The sequence below is a fragment of the Hippocampus comes genome, unplaced genomic scaffold, assembly GCF_001891065.2.
Source record: "Hippocampus comes isolate QL1 unplaced genomic scaffold, H_comes_QL1_v1.1 scaffold186, whole genome shotgun sequence".
In the NCBI taxonomy this organism is placed as follows: Eukaryota; Metazoa; Chordata; class Actinopteri; order Syngnathiformes; family Syngnathidae; genus Hippocampus; species Hippocampus comes.
Window position 1 is genome coordinate 2957935 of NW_017806236.1, and position 20108 is coordinate 2978042.

At 39.1% G+C, this 20108-nt stretch overlaps 3 protein-coding genes across 3 annotated transcripts in view; 2 read left to right on the forward strand and 1 right to left on the reverse strand.

Moving 5' to 3' along the window:
- LOC109507556 (lithostathine-1-beta-like) overlaps positions 1–20108 on the reverse strand; it is a 37909-nt gene that overhangs the window by 2749 nt on the left and 15052 nt on the right. The window lies entirely within an intron of this gene.
- Positions 4043–8108, forward strand: LOC109507558 (alpha-N-acetylgalactosamine-specific lectin-like). Its single transcript, XM_019857066.1, has 7 exons — positions 4043–4172; positions 4339–4401; positions 4547–4574; positions 4686–4783; positions 4938–5063; positions 7534–7636; positions 7705–8108. The coding sequence occupies exons 1-7, from the start codon at positions 4161–4163 to the stop codon at positions 7779–7781; spliced, it is 507 nt and encodes a 168-aa protein (XP_019712625.1). The 5' UTR covers positions 4043–4160; the 3' UTR covers positions 7782–8108.
- Positions 9697–19865, forward strand: LOC109507553 (uncharacterized). Its single transcript, XM_019857059.1, has 12 exons — positions 9697–10264; positions 10356–10399; positions 11986–12049; positions 12131–12262; positions 14150–14254; positions 14334–14383; positions 14458–14574; positions 14657–14702; positions 15939–16010; positions 16091–16244; positions 17900–17982; positions 19387–19865. The coding sequence occupies exons 1-12, from the start codon at positions 10076–10078 to the stop codon at positions 19561–19563; spliced, it is 1233 nt and encodes a 410-aa protein (XP_019712618.1). The 5' UTR covers positions 9697–10075; the 3' UTR covers positions 19564–19865.

Sequence of the window (20108 nt, forward strand, 5' to 3'; positions counted from 1 at the left end):
GTACACATTTAACCATGCGAAACAAAAAGGCAGCTCATGTTGAATCGGCTCCATTGGATGGAGTTGAAAATTACGATGTAAAGTTGTCTAAAGTTACCTTCAATTTTCAGATTTCTAACAATAAACATTTGTGTTACACTTACATCTCACCATGTGAATCAAATATGCGATAAATACTCAAGATGTCACACAAGAAAATGGAATTTGAAAAGTGCGATGTGTGAAGCTACCTTTGCAGTCGTGTTGCTTGATGCTGAGTATGATGACGCCGATTCCTTTTATATGTTGGCTTGGCAGTGTCAGAATGTTAAATGTGCCCAATTATTTCGTAATCACATGCCACATTGGATCAGGTCGCTCAACAAGGAAATAATTAAGTTAAGTGTCTCACCAGAAAAAACAAAACAAAACAAACAAACAAAAAAACCTTTGTTACTGATGTTCTGTGTTTGACAAACCGGTTTTCTCGGAGCCCAACTAAGATAAGATAAGAAAAACCTTTATTGTCTCACATTGGAGAAATTCGCAATCTACAGCAGCAACATTTGGAGGGAAGAACTGAAGGAATATTGTTGTAGTTACTAATGTATATGTTCCCAGAGTTGGTTCATGTACCGACATGTTTGCGAGCTGATCTGATACTTAGGTAACATGACTCAACTCAAGTCAACTCAACTACAGTGACCCCAACTCACCTCTATTTCTAGGGGCACTTAATTAAAAACATCCACCAAAGTTCTGAACATGGAGCAAAGATAAGTCTTAAAACAACAAACAATAAAACAATCAATTAATAACGAAGACAGTAAAAGGCTCAAAAACAGTCAAACTAAAAGCAAGTCTCATGCGGAGTCAAACGCCAAAGAATAAAAATGAGTTTAAAGATGATTAAAAAAAAAAAAAAGAAAAAGAGCAATGAGGGGGGCGTGCTGGAGCCTATCGCAGCCGACTTCGGGCAGGAGGTAGGGTACACCATGAACGGGTTGCTAGCCAATCGTAATGCGCGCATAGACAAACAACCATTCACACTCACATCACACCGAGGGACAATTTAGAGCACTGGTGTCAAAGTCAAGGCCCGGGGGCCAGATCCGGCCCCCCACGTCATTTTATGTGGCCCGCGGGAGCAAATCATGTGTGTCAACTTTCATGAATCTTTGCTGAAATCTGTACCGAAATGTCAAATTGTCGTGGGTAATAAATCACGTTGAGATTTTGCACCGGCCCTCCAAGGGAAGCCGTAACTCAGAAGTGGCCCATGACAAAAAAATCAGTTTGACACCCCTGATTTAGAGTGTTCCATTCATCTGATGTGCTAACGAGTCGCGTGCTGTGCTGCCTGAAATAGAGTTCAAAGATGAGTTTTAAAGATGGACATTGACGGGGCTTGGCTCAGGTTTCGCGAGAGTTCATTTCAAAGTTGTCAGTTGTGCGTGGTTGTTACGGTACACCGGTGGGTACTCTGAGGAAAAAGCTCGATGAAACATTTGTACCATAAACCTTGCGCATACTCTTGTTGGTTGTTGTTGTCTTTTTAAATTCACTGCTTTGTTGGCTGACACTTTGTTCCTCATGCTTGAGTAATAGCACTTGGTCTGTGTCGTCTCCATCGAGCTGTATCACGCCAAGAGGTTGATTCTCAACAAAAGAAGTTATTAAATGATACTCCGGAACACTGAAACCAGTTGACTCGTTGGCGTCAATTCTCTTTGTCAAATTTGATTGCTTGTCAACCGCACCCTTTTACAGTGCTCGGTGTGACACTTCTTTTTAATAGTAGTTTTATTTGTATTGTTCTCCAGTAAGTTTAGTTGATTACAAGAAGTGAAGTGTAAATGCTTTTAAATCCATACATATGATGAAGGTCTTATAACGCATTTTAAAATCATGTTTTTCTTTTCGGGATTTTAATGAGCCACTTTGTATTTCTTGACTTTGCTTTTACATTGCCTTGAACGCTTTTTTGTTTGCAAATGATTTTCCTTGTTGCACTTTCAGTTCAGTGAAGCACATTACGGATGTGAGGTTGTTCACTGTGCACCACAGTTGACAGTCTCTGTGACAGGAAGAAAGAATGAAGAAGCATTGCCTTGAGTACAGTGAAGTTGTTAACCTTTCTCTCACCCTGTTGGTTAGGTTCGACTTTTATAATTCAGTGCTTCATTGAATGTGACTTTGTTCCTCATGCTTTCATAATTGGACTGAGTGTGAGACTTCCCCATCCAGTTTGGCTCCGTTGTATCATGCCAAGAATTTGATCCTCCATCATACACAGCTATTTGATGACGTGCCGGAACACTGAAAACAAGTTACAGGATGCTTAGGGATGACAGAATCACTTATGCTACGCACTTTCTACACGCAAGCCTCATACTGTATGTGCATTAGCGTTAGGGTTAGAGCAGAGGTGTCCCAACTATGACATTTGCAGCCCGGCATTCATTTCCCAGTGGCCCATGACATGACAAAAATTAATAAATACATTGAAATTTGACATGGGCCGCAAAGTTAGTGAAAAAAGGTGAAGGTGGGCGGAGTGAGAAGGGGCGGTGTCAGAAAAATTGGTGCCATTACTTCTAATAAATAGTGTTTATATACCGTTGAATTCTTCCTCTATATTCGAAGATACCATTTATGATTCAATGAATAACACAGTTTATCTTCAAAACACTGCAGTGAATAAAGGTCATTCAATTAATATTCATGAATTAAATGGGTTTGTGCGATTTTGGCACCTGAATGTAGACCGCACACCGTACGTTCAAAACAGTTAGACCTTGAATTTCTTTTTTTTTCTCATCATGTGTGGGGTTTCTCAGAGTTTGGAAGTCAGGTACAATTATAAAATCTTGCCACAGGAACTAGGCTTCAGACAGCATTTGAATGAATGAGTCAATGTTGAACATCTAATAAAGGAGTATTTCAGGGATTTGCAATTCGTACGCGCATCCATGTGCCCCTTCGTGACTAGATGTGCCACCGTAGCCACTCCACTGAAAATGTTTTGGCTCCGCCCCTGTCTGGTAGGTCAAGGTTGACGTTTTTAGAAGCACAAGAGGTCTTCTGTTTGTGATAGTCCCAACATATGAAACCAAATGGTGAGCAATGAAGTAATTCACACAGCACAAGAATATGTCGTCACATGACACAATAAGGCACACCGCCGTACTCACTGGTTTCTATTTCTGGCCTTGAAGTGTTGTTTTCATACATTTTATTTTTTTTTTGTGGCCATGACTTTATTACAATATTAAGTTTAGGGGTATTCACACGGCACACATTTGCATCGGTGCTGCACCGACGTATTTTGTTGTGATATCTCTTACACCGGTGTAAATTTTGTGGAGCCTTCACACGTAAAAAGCTGCTTACGCAAGAGAAGCGTGTTAACCCTGGTGCAGCCTCACTTGCGTTCACACGGCAGTTTCTGCGGCCGTGCAATACGATAATGCGGAAATAAAACATGCGCATTCGTGTACTTCCTTTTCCCCGAATTGTTTGTGATATATGGAAAAAACATCGTTTATACTTCTCTGGACAAAGCTGTGGTCTATCGGACACAGTAAAAGGATGAGAGAAGAGAAAAAGGAAAGATGACGGAAGTACAACAGAGCACGAAAGAAATGCATTCAATACCAGAATGCAATAAACTCTTCTCATGCGTAGCGAGTCCACCCCTGTAGCGTTCACACGTCCCATTTTGCATCGGTGCTGCCTCGCAAACTAGCATTTACTCCGGAGTAAATTTTTAAACCACCTCCTGAGCAGGGTTAAATTTGCTTTAAACTGTTTTCAGGGGCTACACCAGATTAACTTTGTACGTGTGAACGCTGTACGGGGAGTAAAAGTTGCCGTGTGAACACCCCTATAGATTAATGATAAAGTACTGCATGTTCCCATTCCAAATTACGAAAATATTCCTTTATGAGTCTCCAATTTGGGTTCCCACTGACTCAGTTTGGTCCAAAACCTGTTTGGCAAGAGGTTCTTTGTTTTACTTTTTTGCTGGGGGACAGACTTGTCTTGAAAGTTATTTCCTTGTCACCTGGTCTGAGGTGTCACGTGACTTTGACATGATTTGACTCAGTCAACGTTCCAAGGGCAGCCGACCCAACATACAAAAGAAATCGTCCTCAACATCGTTCTCAGCGTTAAGGCACATGACTGCAAAGGTAACTTAACCAAACTTTGCATCCCACTTTTCAAACACAATATCATGTATTCATACACAATATTAATAGCATTTATTGCATTTTTGTGAGATTACAAGTGTAATGATAATATTTATTGTTGGATTCATGATTTTTGTTTGGTTTCTATTTTTTTTTAATTGCACAGATGGCATTTGCTCTTCGCTTGTTAATCTTCCTTTTTGTGATCAATGGACAGTTGAGTGGAGTCGTAAGTCAAAATCTCACACGCTGACTTAAATTCAAAACATATGAATATTAAACTTACATTTATTTTTGTGTTTTCTGTATTTGTGTTTTCTCTCGTGTCAATGTTTGGCAGTCCAATTCTAACAATGTGCTTTTGTTCTTCGCAGCGGTCTTTCTCGTTTGATTTTTGGAAAAGTTGGTAGCTATGTCTCAATTATTGTTTTTTTTTTTGGAATGGACATTTTACCAACTTTGTTGGCACTGACACCCGATTTAGCTGACCTGTCTCATTTTGTTTTCCTAAAGAAAAAGTGGCCATCAATAACTGTCCTCCAGGCTGGACTCAGTTTAACTGCAACTGTTTCATTTACCAAGCGGGAGCGAGGACCTTTGACGATGCAGAGGTAAGGAAGGCATTTGTTGCAATGCAGTTCCCAACCAGTTTACTGACATTACAATTAGTGATCCATCTGTCTGTTGATCTAAACTCAAGATATTTTGCCAAGTTTTCGGTGAGTCTGAATGAGTGAAATCAACTTTTAACTCTCTGATCATCAGAGCGTCTGCAACTCTCTCGGTGGGAATCTGGCCTCCATCCGCAGTGAGCTGGAAAACACATTTGTGCAAGGAATTATTGAAGAAGCCAATAGTGACGTCTGGATTGGGTACAATGATCAAGATACGGTAAAACATTGACCAGAAGTTGTGATTTAAGGCTGTCACCTGTGCACTACCGTCAGACTAAAATATAAATAGATGATTAAAAATGTTGGAGTATTGTCATAAAACAAGTTGATTTTCAATGTAAACCATACAGATTTTTTTAATACAATCTATACAATGAAAAAAGACACCAAATAAACTCTTGAAATAATCTGTCAGAGCAAAATTTAGCTTTTGATCAATTTAAAAATATTCAATTGGTGTCACCTGAAAGTATTACCTTTCAGTAATGCTATTTATGACCTCAAAGCAACTCATTATTTTTGGTTGTCCTATGTGAAAATAATCAAATTGGATTAGATACATCATATTGAGAATCCTTTCAGTTTAACCTGAAAGTTTGTCGTTCATGTAAACTATATTTGTACTTTGGAACAAAGTACAGTATGTATTCATTTAATTTGTCGCAAAGATACAAAATTGTCATCATGCTAAATTGAAAAAAATACTTTTTTTGAAAAAATGCATTTGAATTGATGGGCAAGGCAACTTGATTCACACAGTGCATAATTACTGAAGACATATAAAACAAAGTACAGAAATAAATAAAAAACACCCCTTATTCAAATCACTTAAAGTGCAATATTTTTTTAAGCTTACTAAACTCATTTCAAAAAGTTAGAGTGCAAGAAAAATGATTTTTTTGAATTGCATCTTTTTTTTTTAAATGCTTATAAGAGCTGAATTGTAGGCAAGTGAAACCAATTAACATACACAGAAAAGTATTCACACTTGGGACTGATTTCATAGTCCCAAGAAATAACCTAATAAACCCTTTCGTTGTTCACTGAACTTTTTTTGTCCCAAATAGCGAAAAGCACAAATTAGTACAGATGTTTTTTTTTTTTTAAATTAATGTTTCCCGATACTTCTGGATACATGACAAACACAAGAGAATGCCTAAAGTCGTCATGCTGCTTAACCTGGTGGTGGTTAAAAAAAGTTATGTCACTTTTTAATAGCAATCTGCATCAAATTTAAAAAGTCACAAATCAGAATGAATGGTAGAAGGGATCTCATCCATTCGTTCATTTTCTAACACTCTTATCCTCACGAGGGTCACGGGCGTGCTAGAGCCTAACCCAGCTGACTTCCGGTAGAAGTTGTGGTACACCCTGAACTGGTTGCCAGCCAATTGCAGGGCACACGAAGATGAACAACATTTCACACACATTGTCACACCTAGGGACAATTTAAAATTTTTCCATTAACCAGTCATGCATGCTTTTGGAATGTGGGAGGAAACACAGGTATCCGCAGAAAACCCACGCAGGCACGAGGAGAATATGCAAACTCCACACTCTCTGTACTGTGAGGTAGACATGCTGACCCATCGACCACCATATATATTGTAGTTTGTAGAAATGTTTTGTCAGAAAACTGAGTTTTCTGACAAAACATTTCCTTTCATAGTGTACACACACATACGCGCACTCAATTTCTTGATGAGTTTGTTCACTGTTTTTTTTACCTTTGCTTTGATAATTATTTTGAGTGCCTAATTGTATTCTAAAGTGAAGAACGGGTTAATATTCTCATAGAGCACTATTCGGAGACATTGTTCACAGCTAAAAAGAGTGTCAAATAAAACTCTGATTGTGATTGCTGGACACCGGTCAACTTAGAGTGTGCACTTAGCTTGCTAACTTAGCTTCGTTTAGTATACGAACGACCATGGGACATGGCAGCCAGTTTCAATGTTCATATAATGTACATGCACACACTCAAACAACTTCAAAACCGTATCCCTTGTTTAACATTCTAGTTTGAAACCCTAACCTGAGATTAAAACCCTATTTTGAAACCACAACCCAAATTTAAAATCCTACTTTAAAACCCTAACCCTAGTTTGTAACCTTATTAGAAACCCTAACTTAACTCAAGTTTAAAACCCAATCCCTAGTTTATCACCTTAATTTGAAACCTGAATGCTAGTTTAGAACCCTACTTTGAAACCCGAACCGTGGTTTCAAACCCTACTTTGAAACCCCTCATGGCGGTGGTCGGCCAGGTTGAGGAAATTTCGTCTGAAGTGTTAAATCCCGCCCGCACATGTGCAAAAAGCACACTCAATCTAAATCATGTCTTTGGTCCAGTTGCAACGATTATGTTTGGTGCCTTACATCAGTAAGTAAAATATATAAATACATAAATAAATACAACTAGAACAGTGTATTTAAGCAAAAAATATAAATTGGAAAGTTTACTTGAAAAGAACAAACTATTTTTCAACATTTTTTTTAAAAAGCATGAAATAAATGACTGCTTTTGTATGCTTTTTCAGTGAACTGTCAGACTTCCAAAAAGATGTGTACAGTATGTCGTGAACACTCAGACTATTGTCCCCAGCATTAATGCAGGAGGTGTAGAACTGAGTGTGTAACCTTAATCCTTTTAATGTAATTCATTGAAATGTGACTTTGTCTTCCAGGAAGGTACCTTCGTATGGACTGATGGCACAACTCCTGACTTTGAAAATTTTGACGGTGGAGCGGCTAGTGGTGTCGGTAACTGTGTCACACTTTCTGAGAGTGGTGAGTAAAATCAGTGAAGTTTGCTGACATTCTCACACTGTTACACATGAATATTTGTTTTCTTACAGATGGTGATTGGCAGGATGTCACGTGCACAAACACAGAAGCATACGTTTGCATCAGACCAGTCGACCCGAATCACTAATCACCGTCTTCTGTCACAATTGAGATTCTTAATCATGACGCCCCAATGAGACAAAATCAAACCCGTTTGGTGTCTTTGTTCTGTATATTTCTAGGCCTACTGTCAACTCTGCTTTTCTTCTTCTTTTTTTTTTTTTCTACATTGCTCATTTGTTATTGACAACACATTTGTAACGTCAAAGAGCATCCTGTCTGGTAAATGAGAGAAGATTTTAGAATAATGTTTTGGGGGACTTATTTTCTACTTCTCACCATTTTGAACTTGCTAGATCTGTTACTTCAAAATTTTTAAGTAAAACTCATTAAATGGATGAAGACAGAACAACAATACATGGTCGTTGATGACAACAATGCAAAGCACTATTCACTGCCAGCCATTTTTAGACCCTCTTTTAGCCTACCACATAAAACAATGAATAACATAAATGCCAGAATATTTCTATAGTGCCCTATCTGTCCTTGTCTATAAAGGTAGAATCTTGAAATTTTGATGTACCTGTGTTTTAAATATAGGCCTACATAATAACACAGTTTAGAAAAGGTGTGTACCATGGTTTAAAACTATATTTCACTCGGAATCCTTGGATATTTTTTCTTGCATTCCTGAATACATGATCAATGCTTCAATATGTTCAAGGAGGAACTCAAGGCCAAGTGAAAGTTTCAGATGATCAACCAAATTTGTTTGTGAACAATACAGTAGTGGCATTTTTAAAAATTTAAATTCATTATTAGTATTTATTTGAGTATTTGGTGCCATTTTTAGTGTTTTGCAAAGACTTAATTATTATTATTTATTTCTTATGTTTGTGAAAGTTTTTTTCAATGTTAATAATAAGCAAAACTGACAAATACTCTGATATCGTTCATTTCTGGTGCAGGGGTCAGCCCAGGACAAGACTTTGACTTTTTTTATAAATTATATCGGACATTGTTTGACAAACCTTCAATATAATTTAAGAACCATATGGAAAAAATGCATCAGGAAATATTTTCTTAGAATGATTGATCATGCACTGGTTAGCACGTTCGCCTCACCGTGCAAAGGTGTAGGGTTCGAATCAGGCCTTCCTGTGTGAAGTTTGTATGTTCTCCCCGTGCCTGCGTTTCCTCCCACATTCCAAAAACATGCATGGCACGTGAATGGAACACTCCAAATTAACGGGGATGGGTTTTCGTCTACGTATGCCCTGTGATTGGCTGGCAACCAGTTGAGGGTGTCCCCCGCCTACTGCCCGAAGCTGGGATAGACTCCGGCATGCCCGCGACCCTTGTGAGTATAAGCAGATTGAAAAATGGATGGATGGATGGATGAATAATAATAATAATAATAATAATAATAATAATAATAATAATAATAATTATAATAACTGTTCTGTAAAGTGCTTTGTTACAGCTGAAGCTGTTGTGAAAGTGCTATATCAATAAATATGTATTGTTTTGTATTGTATTGTAATAATAATAATAATAATAAAGATGTATTGTATTGTAATAATAATAATGATAATAATAGTAATGATAATAATAAAGTAATTCCCATACACACACACACACACACACACACACACACACACACACACACACACAAATAAATACGAAGCACCAGCAATCCATATTTAATCCTTGCTTGGTGTGTCACCATCACCAACCTCTCAGACAGCGAGGCAGATCAGTACAATTGGCTAATTGTAAACATATGAGTTATCAAAACAAAGATTGTATTCTTCTTTCTTTAATACTCTGCCCCAAAGATAACAAGGGGAAAAGAAAAGACTGCTGCCAACTTGGCAGATGGAGTGCCAAGCCCTCCACCCATCCCTTCAGCTTTATAATAAGAACATCCAAACGCGCCCTTGAAAAGCGCTAAGTGGTCCAATGTCTGGCCGCAAACAGAGCAGACACCGCCACCTAGTGACATGATCCAAGTGAGCTCTGTATCTGTTTTCAGCTATGACTGCGTGTGTAATCCTCCACTAGATGTCACCAATAGTTTTTTTTTTTTTCAACACCAGGCTACATGGAGTCACCCACTGTCCTTTGGGGAAAAAGTCTGAACCGAACATCTCAGTTCATCTTGATTCTCAAACTTCCCACTAGCTGTGAGACCTGCAGGTGCTCACAGCAACTTCAATGAACGTATCAATGAACGAATCAATCCATGAATCAAACAATTTTTTCATGCATAAAACTGCAATTTAAAGTGTGCCACATAAATAACCCCCCCCAACACACACACACACACACACACACACACACACACACACACACACACACACACACACAGTTATAGGGGGAATGAAAGCAGTGTCATGTGACTTGTTTCACTTTGCGTTCGTGTGCAGGTGTTCATTGACCAAAGCCCACATTTGCCATAAAAGCTGTCATGGAGGAATGTTCTTCGGTGTGTGTGTTCAGCCAAACGTGACTTTTACATTAGCGGATTTATCAAGCATGGGCCTTAACGGTACACTTACTGCTTATCAGGTAAGACTTTCTGTATACCATTCTGTCGGCATGTAGAAATGGTAGATGTAGGGAACCTGTATGAAATGTCCATTTTTTTTTTGTTTTGCAGATTGATGTTCTCTCAACAGTGTATTTGCTCTCATTAGCTCCCAGGTAATAACTTTCATTATCTTTTCCCCATCAGAATTGACATATATGAAAATCATATTCGTATAGAACAAATGCCCCCAAATCCATGCTATGAAGAACAGTACCGGTGTTATTGGATTAGTGTGATGGTAATCTTGAAATTTGCAACATAACCAACACATGGATTTACATATGAACTGGGCTAGATTGACACTGACTGGATCAAGTGAGTCAGAGGGATGGAATATGTTTCACGGTAGCATCAATGGCAATAATACACAATCATTCATTTTCCAATTGGAATTGAATGTTTTCGGATTGGAGTAAGGCCTCTTCCAAATGTGGACAGCAATTTGATACTTATTATTGGATATCTGCTAATAGAAGTGCAGCTGAGACACAAGTCCTCTGGGATAGGCTCCAGCAACTCACCGTGACCCTCTTCAGGATAAGTGAGGGGCGGCCCGGTGGATGACATTCCAAAAACATGCACTATAGGTTAATGGAACACTCTAAATTGTCCCTCGGTGTGATTGTGAGCGTGAATGATTGTTTGTCTATGTGTGCCCTGTGATTGGCTGGCAACCGGTTCAGGGTGTCCCCCGCCTACTGCCCAAATGACAGCTGGGATAGGCTCTGGCACGCCTCACGGCCCTTATAAGGATACGCGGATCAGAAAATGGATAGATGGATGGATGGATCTTTCATGAAATGGTGTGTATGTGTATGTGTGTGTGGGGGGGGGGGTGTATATATAGATAGGTAAATAAATAGATAAAACAAACTTCTTCATTCATTATATTGTTGTATTTTTATTGTTTAATAACACCTTGCTTCGGTCCCCGTGATTAAACTGCAAAAAAAAAAATGCTCCACAAAATGAAAAATTTGCTCCTCAAATTAAGTAATTTATTATATTATATATATTACTTTCTGTGATTTTACATGTTGTCTGTATCTTTTTATTTATGTTGCAATTGATAATTCATTACCTCCGTGATGCATTATGGATTTGCCTTTTGTATGAACCAGCATCACAGAATGTATTATGCTCAATTTTTTCCTCTCCCATTCTATAGTTATGACCAATTAAAAATGTCAATCAAATCCATGGACTGACTGAACCCAGCACCACTTCGTTTTTCACAGCCCAACTGCAGCTGTAACACTGTTGTGTTCATCATAAAGACTGCACTTGGAACATTAAACACAATAAATAACAAATGATAGAAATTTGCATTACCCTTGTTTCAGATAATGGATGGATGGATGAAATTTGCACTGGTTGCCAGACTGACAAAGTTAATGTATTATTTTGCTTTTACTGCACTGATTCGTCTGATGCAATGGAACAAAAGCAAAACTGCAGGGCAATCATTTCACACACCTCAATGTTTTTTTTACGTGTCATCTCTCTTGACTCATCACACCAAGCAGATTCCAAAGTACAACTTATCATGCAAATTTCATGTATACAATACACTTGGTTATGAAACGCTTTATATGTGTGTGTGTGTGTGTGTGTGTGTGTGTGTGTGTGTGTGTGTGTGTGTGTGTGTGTGTGTGTGTGTGTGTGCATATGTTTGGGTGTGTCTCACTGTTGTCTGCAGCGTGATTGGCAGCTGTTCTGTGCTGGCGGTTTCCATCATCAGATGGAGGCATCTGAAAGAACAGGTTTGTCCGATCGAGCGAGCGAGCGATCGATCAACCGATCGATCGATAGATAGAATTAAAGCATGCTGTTTGTGTGTGCAGGTGAGCCTCCTCGTCCAGCTGTCCCTGGCAGACCTTGTGGCTGCTCTGATCCTGATGTTCACCAGTGCCATGAACAAAGTCCGCACCGACGACAGTGTAACCATCTGTCAATACAGTCTACCTTTATCACTGGTGAGGCACAATAGCCGTTTATAAAGTCAACTACTACCTGACAAAAATACTTGGCTTTCCGAGTATGACCATCATGATCAAGATTTAAAGAAAACATTTTTGGGGGGGGGGGGCGAGATGGCTGCCTACTACTGTGTGTTCGTGATGTCAAACAGTTATTTATATCAGTGACACAATTTGTAGTTCAGATACATTTCTCAGTGGTCAAAGGGAATGTGGCAAGGATCGTGGATACTTTGAATGCTGCAGATAAGCAAAATAATGATGGAATGCATGAGTTCTACTCAGGTTCTTTCCAAAAACAAATATGGAAAATATTTAGGCTATCAGGTTGAATATTTGGCTAACACAAAAGGAACACGAGCCACTTCGCCAGGTAAAGGATCATGTACAATGTGTAATATCTTGTATATTGTATAGTATAGCATACAATATGTACAAAACACATGTATATATGGATATACAGAGTGTATGGATAGTACAGAAAAGTAAATACCATTAAAAAAACAGCAACAAATTAACTTGTAACATTGAAACAACATGTGAGGTGCACAGACATCACTCATGATTAGCAGTTCCCTAGATTGTAATACATTTCTTAAAAATATTAAGTTGCTCTAAAGTGGATATCATTGTATTTTGTTGTCATAAACGCCCAGAAAGAAACATCACAGCAATATGTATTCATCCTATATACTGCTTGAAAAATGCCTTTTTTTTCCTGTTTTACTGTCAAACCTTTCTATCCAAGATTAGGACTGTATAATTTCATTTTGGCAGCAAAGCGCTCGCGCACACACACACACACACACACACACACACACACACACACACACACACACACACACACACACACACATCTTTTTTTTTCAAGATCTAAGTTTTGCTTTTGAACATAAATCAGCCTTTTTTACCGGATAAACTGTTTGTTTTAGATTTTTTTTTAATATGGTATTTCTTAGTTGTCATTTATTTTTATTTTACTTGTTCATAAATTGTATTTTCTTAGCTAAAAACACAATGAATTTACATCAATAACTCCCAATTTAAAATTTTATCACCATAACTTTATTGTGATTTGTTTGTGAAACAGAATAAGAAGGTGATCAAACTCTAAAATAAAGGCAAACATGACCATTGTATACCATTCACACATACAAATACAAAATAATTGTTATTGTGTGTTTAGTGTGTTTGTTCTGAACATTCCTGGCCCTTTTCTAACCTCTGAATGTTGTATGAACATTAGTACTAAAATGATCTTTCATGTGCATAAGATTGACTATAAAGAGATAAATCGTCATCCTGATGTAAAACCCGTGTCATAAATCTGAGGAATGTTCACGTGCCAGAGGGACACTCATTAAAAAAAAATGACATAATTGTCACGAGAACGTGTACTTGGACTTCATGCCTTACATAACAAAATAAACAGACTCAACAATCATTGGCCAAAGAGGCATTGTCTGAATATCATGTTGACATTGAACTGTATGCGATGAGAGACATGCTCAATTGCTAACCACTCGGCGACCATGACGCCAATTTGTCTTGTCTAGTTAACAGATTCTCACAAACCACATTCTATCACAAGGAGCGCTACTATGAGCAAGAGCTCTAGAAAATGGCACTTAAGCAACAACCGCGAGCAATAATCCAACAATAAGCAGTCAACGTCAGAGCCCTTAAATACACGGCCGCTTGATTGCTTGACAAGACACAGGTGCACCGCTGAAGGGTCACACCCAACACTCCAGCTGGTACTGAAACGTAAACAAAAATTAAGCAGGGCTAAGCATGACATGCTCTTCTTGATGCGGCCTTGACTGTTTGTGACTATGATACACTTTCTCTCATGGCCGGTTGTTTTTATTCCTTTTGTCCCAGACATTTTATCTGATCTCATTCCTACTGGTGGCAGTGTACGCATGGAAGTCCAAAAACTCCATTAAAGGGTGGCGAGCCACGCCCGCTGAGGACGAGCGGAGGCGGGTGAGACATCAACCCTCACTTGTTGACCTCATTTTAAATAAGACAAATAAATAATATAAAAATGATTTTTGTGTTACAGAGTCACTTCGGAAGTAGGCTATTTTCTTTACCAGTGTACATGTACGTATGGTAAGTGTCAGTTTTGAATCCTTTTTCATCCGGAGAGTAAATAATGTGGCTAACGCCAAGAAATTCTTTATCAGGTTGCTCCCTGCTGTCGTTTACTTGGCATACGTGCTAACTCCCTTCATCAAATCTACTCCATTGATTCCTGACACCCGAAGCGTCACCACCCAGGACCATGCTAAATACTGCACCAGGTCAGCACCGCACTTTGAATATTCAATGGAAAAGATGTGGCAATGTTTTCTGACCCCTTTCGTTGTCTCTTTTTATCCGTAGTTGCATTTTGTTCTTGCACATCTGGTGTGATTCCTGCTCAGATGCTGTGAGTGACAAAATATTGCTTCTTTTGTTTGGTGTGACATCCAAGGATTCTAGAGTGAAATATAGTTTTAAACCATGGTACACACATTTTCTAAACTATGTTATTATTATACTATTACTGTATTATATATTATTACAGTAATCCCTCGTTTATCGCGGTTCATGGGGACCAAAACCACCTGTGATAAACGAAAATCCGTGAAGTAGCGTCCAATTAACATAAACAGGTAAAAAAAAAAGTTATTTTTCAAGTCCGCAAACGGTCCGCGAGAAGCTGCAAAACAACAGCGAGTCACATAAAGCAACATATACAGTACTGTACTCCATGTATATTAAAAAAATAAGAATCATTTTATTTCTTTTTTTATTTATTTTTTTTATATGTTTGAAAAAATCCGCCATGCACTGAACCCGCGATAAACGAAACGCGAAGTAGCGAGGGATCACTGTATACGAATAACATACTATTATTATTATTATTATCATTATTATGTAGGCCTACCTTGAAAAACACAGGCACATCAAAATTTCAGTATTCTACCTTGGTAGATAAGAACGGATCGGGCACTATATAAATATTCTGGACATCATGTGAAAACAGTGAATATGAAAAGCAGACATCTACACAGCATTTAGATCGATTTTTTTTTCAAATTTCACCAATACATGTCGCTCTTGTCCAATGAACCTCCCAACTTTGCCTCGTAACATCCCATTTAATTTTCCTGTGGTAATCATTGTGCAGTTCACAGTTTTTCTACAACAGCGTTTCAGGTTGTTTTTGTCGAGCTTGTATGACGCAAATGCCACGAGCATTTCTTGAAGTACAGCAGGTTTTTGGTCGGGAACTCGGGAATGTAAGAAAGAAGGTTAGCGGGGCACCAAAACTAGACCGATGAGAGCCCGCACAGAAGATAAATTTGTTTTTGCATAAATAAGCCCGTGTTATTTTCGTATTACGTATATTTATTTAAAAAAAACTTAACAAACCTTGATTATCAACATTATATACTGTTATTATTATAATTCATATTATTATGACTTTTTTACTAGCCTGATTATTTTATGTTGCCCAGCCAGGCTGTTGGTGCCCTACAGGCTGTCCGTGATTAACGTATGCCAAGGCACGGCGCCTGAATAACGACATTCCTGATGCTGCACTTGTGTCATGATTGCATTTTATTATGATCACTATTCTTCCATGTAAGCAATTGATTAGTTTTTTTTTTCTTCCCAGGAGATAATCCATGACACTTTTATGCGAGTCTTTGTATTCCTGGTGGTGATTCCTGTGATGCTGTCATGCTGTGTAAGTCGCCACCAGCATAATGTGTTTTCAGACATTAAAAAAAATATATTTTGACAGTTTGGTATTGTTTTGAATGAAAGGTTATTTACCATAAGGTGGGAAGATGGTATGAAGAGCACAAACAGGAGGCTCTTTTCCCAGTTGAAGGAGACGGACTTTCCGTCAGGAGATTGAAAAGTGTCTTTGCCACAGCCAGGAACATGCTCATAGTCATCTTGTTCTGTTGGGCCCCAGGTAAACATGCACACACACACACACACACACACGCACACACACGCACACACACGCACACACACGCACACACACGCACACACACACACACACACACACACACACACACACACACACACACACACACGCACATGGTGTATGATGTTTGAAATAAAGTTCACCTCGAAATAACCCTGTTTGGTCATTTGACCAGCATTCCAAGATTAACGTGTCATCATGTGTTGCCATCACCGATTTCTTCACCAGTAAAGGTTCTTTTTGGGCCCTTTTGGAGGCACACCAGGATTTATGGCTTCATCAGATTTTTTTTCTTATGTGTGTGCCTAGTCTTAGTTGCGCTTACACAGGGTCTTATCGTGACGTATACTACAACGTGAGTAGATCTAATGATTTGGAGCTTTGTAATGGCATTCAGGGCCAACATAGTACCTGAATAATCTCAATAATTTTGAGTCAGTTGATTTCTGTCAATAAAATGCGCAAGATAAGCTCTTGCACTTAAAGTTGGATTGCTGTTCAGCATATTAGTGCCGTCCTTGACTGGTAATATTTATGCACGAGAGCCTTTTGCACTGGGAAAAAAAAAATCTACAGTATGTGGTTATTATTATTATCTTTTTGATAGATGGGATCTTTTATAGATTGAGCATGAAATATATGATGATTCTGTGATGCACATTAGTTTAATAAAAAGACATATGCACATATTTTGTCCATGCATAAAATTGCATTTTTGTTCTACATCTGGTTTGGAAGTATGTTGTCCTCTGTGGCCCTGAGTAGCACCGATGAAATATTGTGGCCGCTTCTATCATTTAATTTGTCCATTCTTGATTAAAGGTTTGGCTCGGAAGAACTCAAGTCATGCCATGTCACTTATGACATGACTGCTCTCAATTCGGCATTACACCTCACGATAATAATTGGTGCTAGCCTCACCCAGACCAGTTTTGTAATAGTAATGTGCAAAAATAATTTGTATTGCCAAAAACAAGAATAAAGTGTAACAACAGATGAAATCCCTTGCATGTGTGCAAAGAACTTGAGGCCTACAAAATATAGTAACAAGTGAAGAAGAAAATAGAGAAATAAAGAAACTACTGACATGATGATGAAAGAGAACAGAGGGGCCAGAAATAAAATGACAAAAATGGTTTGGAAAAAAAAAAAATCTCATTGCGGTTTAATAATGATTTGTTAAAATTAAAATTCTCAACATGCCAGTAAAAAAACAATAAATCAAAAGAATAAAGAATGGGACAAAGAAAGGAAAATGAAGAAAAGGCAATAAACAAACGTTTTTAAAAATTCTAAAGAATAAAGAAGGAAACAAAAAAACGGAAAAAGAAAAAAAGACACTAAACAGAAACTATCCATCCATCCATTTTTTTGATCTGCTTTATCCTCACAAGCGTCACGGGGGGTGCTTGAGCCTATCCTAGCCGTCTTCGGGCAGTCGTCGGGGGAAACCCTGAACCGGTTGCCAGCCAATCGCAGGGCACATAGAGACGAACAACCATCTGCTACCTCGAGTCTATTATTTAGTTGAGCGTGCTTACTAGTTATTGCCACGGACCGGTTTTGTGACTCAGGACCACATTCTGTCCTGAATGAGAAAGGAAATGAAGCTATTAAAAAATGTCTCCAATTGTTTCCAGCCCTGCTCATCATTTTGGTGTCAACTTTGATGGTGTGGCCTGGTGTTGAACAGCGGAACCTGTTTGCGGCCTACTTGATACAGGTGTGTTTTTTAATTGAGCGGCACATACAAGTTTTCCCTGGTGGTTTGGCTTGTTTCTTGAAATAGAAATTACATTGACATGACCTGAGCGACATTACAGCTCCCGAGCAAAACTGTTTACACATGCTTCCACACGAGATTCCTTTCCCAGCCAGGAAAGACTCTCACCCTATTTCTAAGAGAGAACGCGGACACCTTGAGGAGGAAATTCATTTTGACCGCTTGAATCTGGGATTTCGTTCTTTGGATCACGACCCACAACTCATGACCATAGGTGAGAGTAGGAACGTAGTTCAGTTCCTTCTTCGCACCCGACATACCGAGACAAAGTGCTTTAAGTGGACCGGTATGCACGAGTATGGAGTACCATCACAGCAGATGCTGCCCAATCCACCTGTCGATCTTCTGCTCCATCCTGCTATCACATCATCTGCAAAAAGCAGAGATGCAATAATGAAGGCATGAAAACGGACCCCCTCAATTCCTCGGCTATGCCTAGAATTTCTGCCCATAAAAGCTATGAACACTGGTGACAAAGGGCAACCTTGGCGAAGTCCAACCCTCACTGGAAATGAATCCGACTTACTGCTGCCAATGCGAACCAAACTCTGACATCAGTAGTATAGCCACGCAATGTTGTAGAGGCGTATCAACCAGGATATCCCTGCAACATCCTTAGCTTTTAGGAACTCTCGGGCGATGGCATCCACCCTGAGGCTCTGCCACTGAGGTTTTTAACCACCCCGGTGACTTCAACCACTGAGATAGGAGAGCCCACCCCAGTCCCCAGTGTCTCCAGACTCTTCTTCCTCAAAGGAAGGCATTTCAGGGGAATTGAGGATGTCTTCGAAATATTCTCCCTACTGATTCACGACGTTCCAAGTTCAGGTCAGCAGCGCACCATCTTCACAAACACAGTGTTAATGGTGCACTGCTTCCCCCACACTGAGACACGGGATGGTAGACAAGAATTTCCTCAACGCTGTCATTTTCCATGGCCTCCCCGAACTCTTCTATGCCCAGATTTTTGCCTTGGCAACCGCCAAAGCTGTGTTTCACTTGGCCAGCCGGTAGCCATCAACTGTCTCCAAAGTTCCAGAGGGCGAAAAGGCCTGGTAGGCTACTTGCTGCACTGAGACACTTGAGAAATGTACACACATTAACAATTTGATGAAATCAATAAGAAATGAAATTCTGTTGTGAACGATTGAAAGGCGGTTTGGGGATTTGTCCATGTGATTTTGAGAGTGTCATTTCTCTGTCAAGAAATGAGCCAATTCATCCACACATCTTTTATCTGATACGTTTTTCCTCACGAGGGTCGCGGGCATGCTGCAGCCTATCCCTGCTGTCCTCGTGCAGAGGAAAGAGTGAATTCAAGGCAAAGTTTTCTGTTCATTTCAGGCTGCCAGTGTGTCCTTGCAAGGCTTTCTCAACAGTTTGGTGTACGCATGGGGACGTCCCAACTTTACCCGGGCCGTGCTCGGGGAAAGCACACCCCTGATTGCATATAGACACATGGCCTTCTTTGACGAGTCACTGAAGAATGACATCAGGCAAGAAAATAAGACTTTCTTGTAATATGATGGAACTCAGGCTGGAAGGAAGAGAAGAGCAGGTGGAGGATGAACAAAGACTGGTGCAATGTTGTCTCACTGAAACTGCTGAGCTGCAGTGCGGCTGAAACAAACTCTTATTTATATTCATGCGTGCAAAAATGAAATAATAAAAAAATATACCGTGGTTCCTTCAAGCTCACCAACTTACCAGTTTTTCCAGTTTGAGCTGAAAGAGAGCAAGCTTCGAAAAGCTGTTCTTTTTGAGAATCGCTTCCCAGTAAATTCAGGAATTGTATACACACACACACACACACACACACACATATATATATATATATATATATATTTTTTTTTTTTTTTTAAATACAAAGACAATTAGACTTTAGTATTGCATAAGCATAAATTAGTGCTACATTGTAGTACGTTCATACGTGTATGAATTCAAAGTTCCGAAAATACCGTTTGTCCTTTATTAGTTCCCAAGTTGGATATTCAAGAACTCATTTTGGTTCAAAATGAAATTGGAATGAATGAAAATGAGAGACAGAACAGTGTTGATGAAGGTTG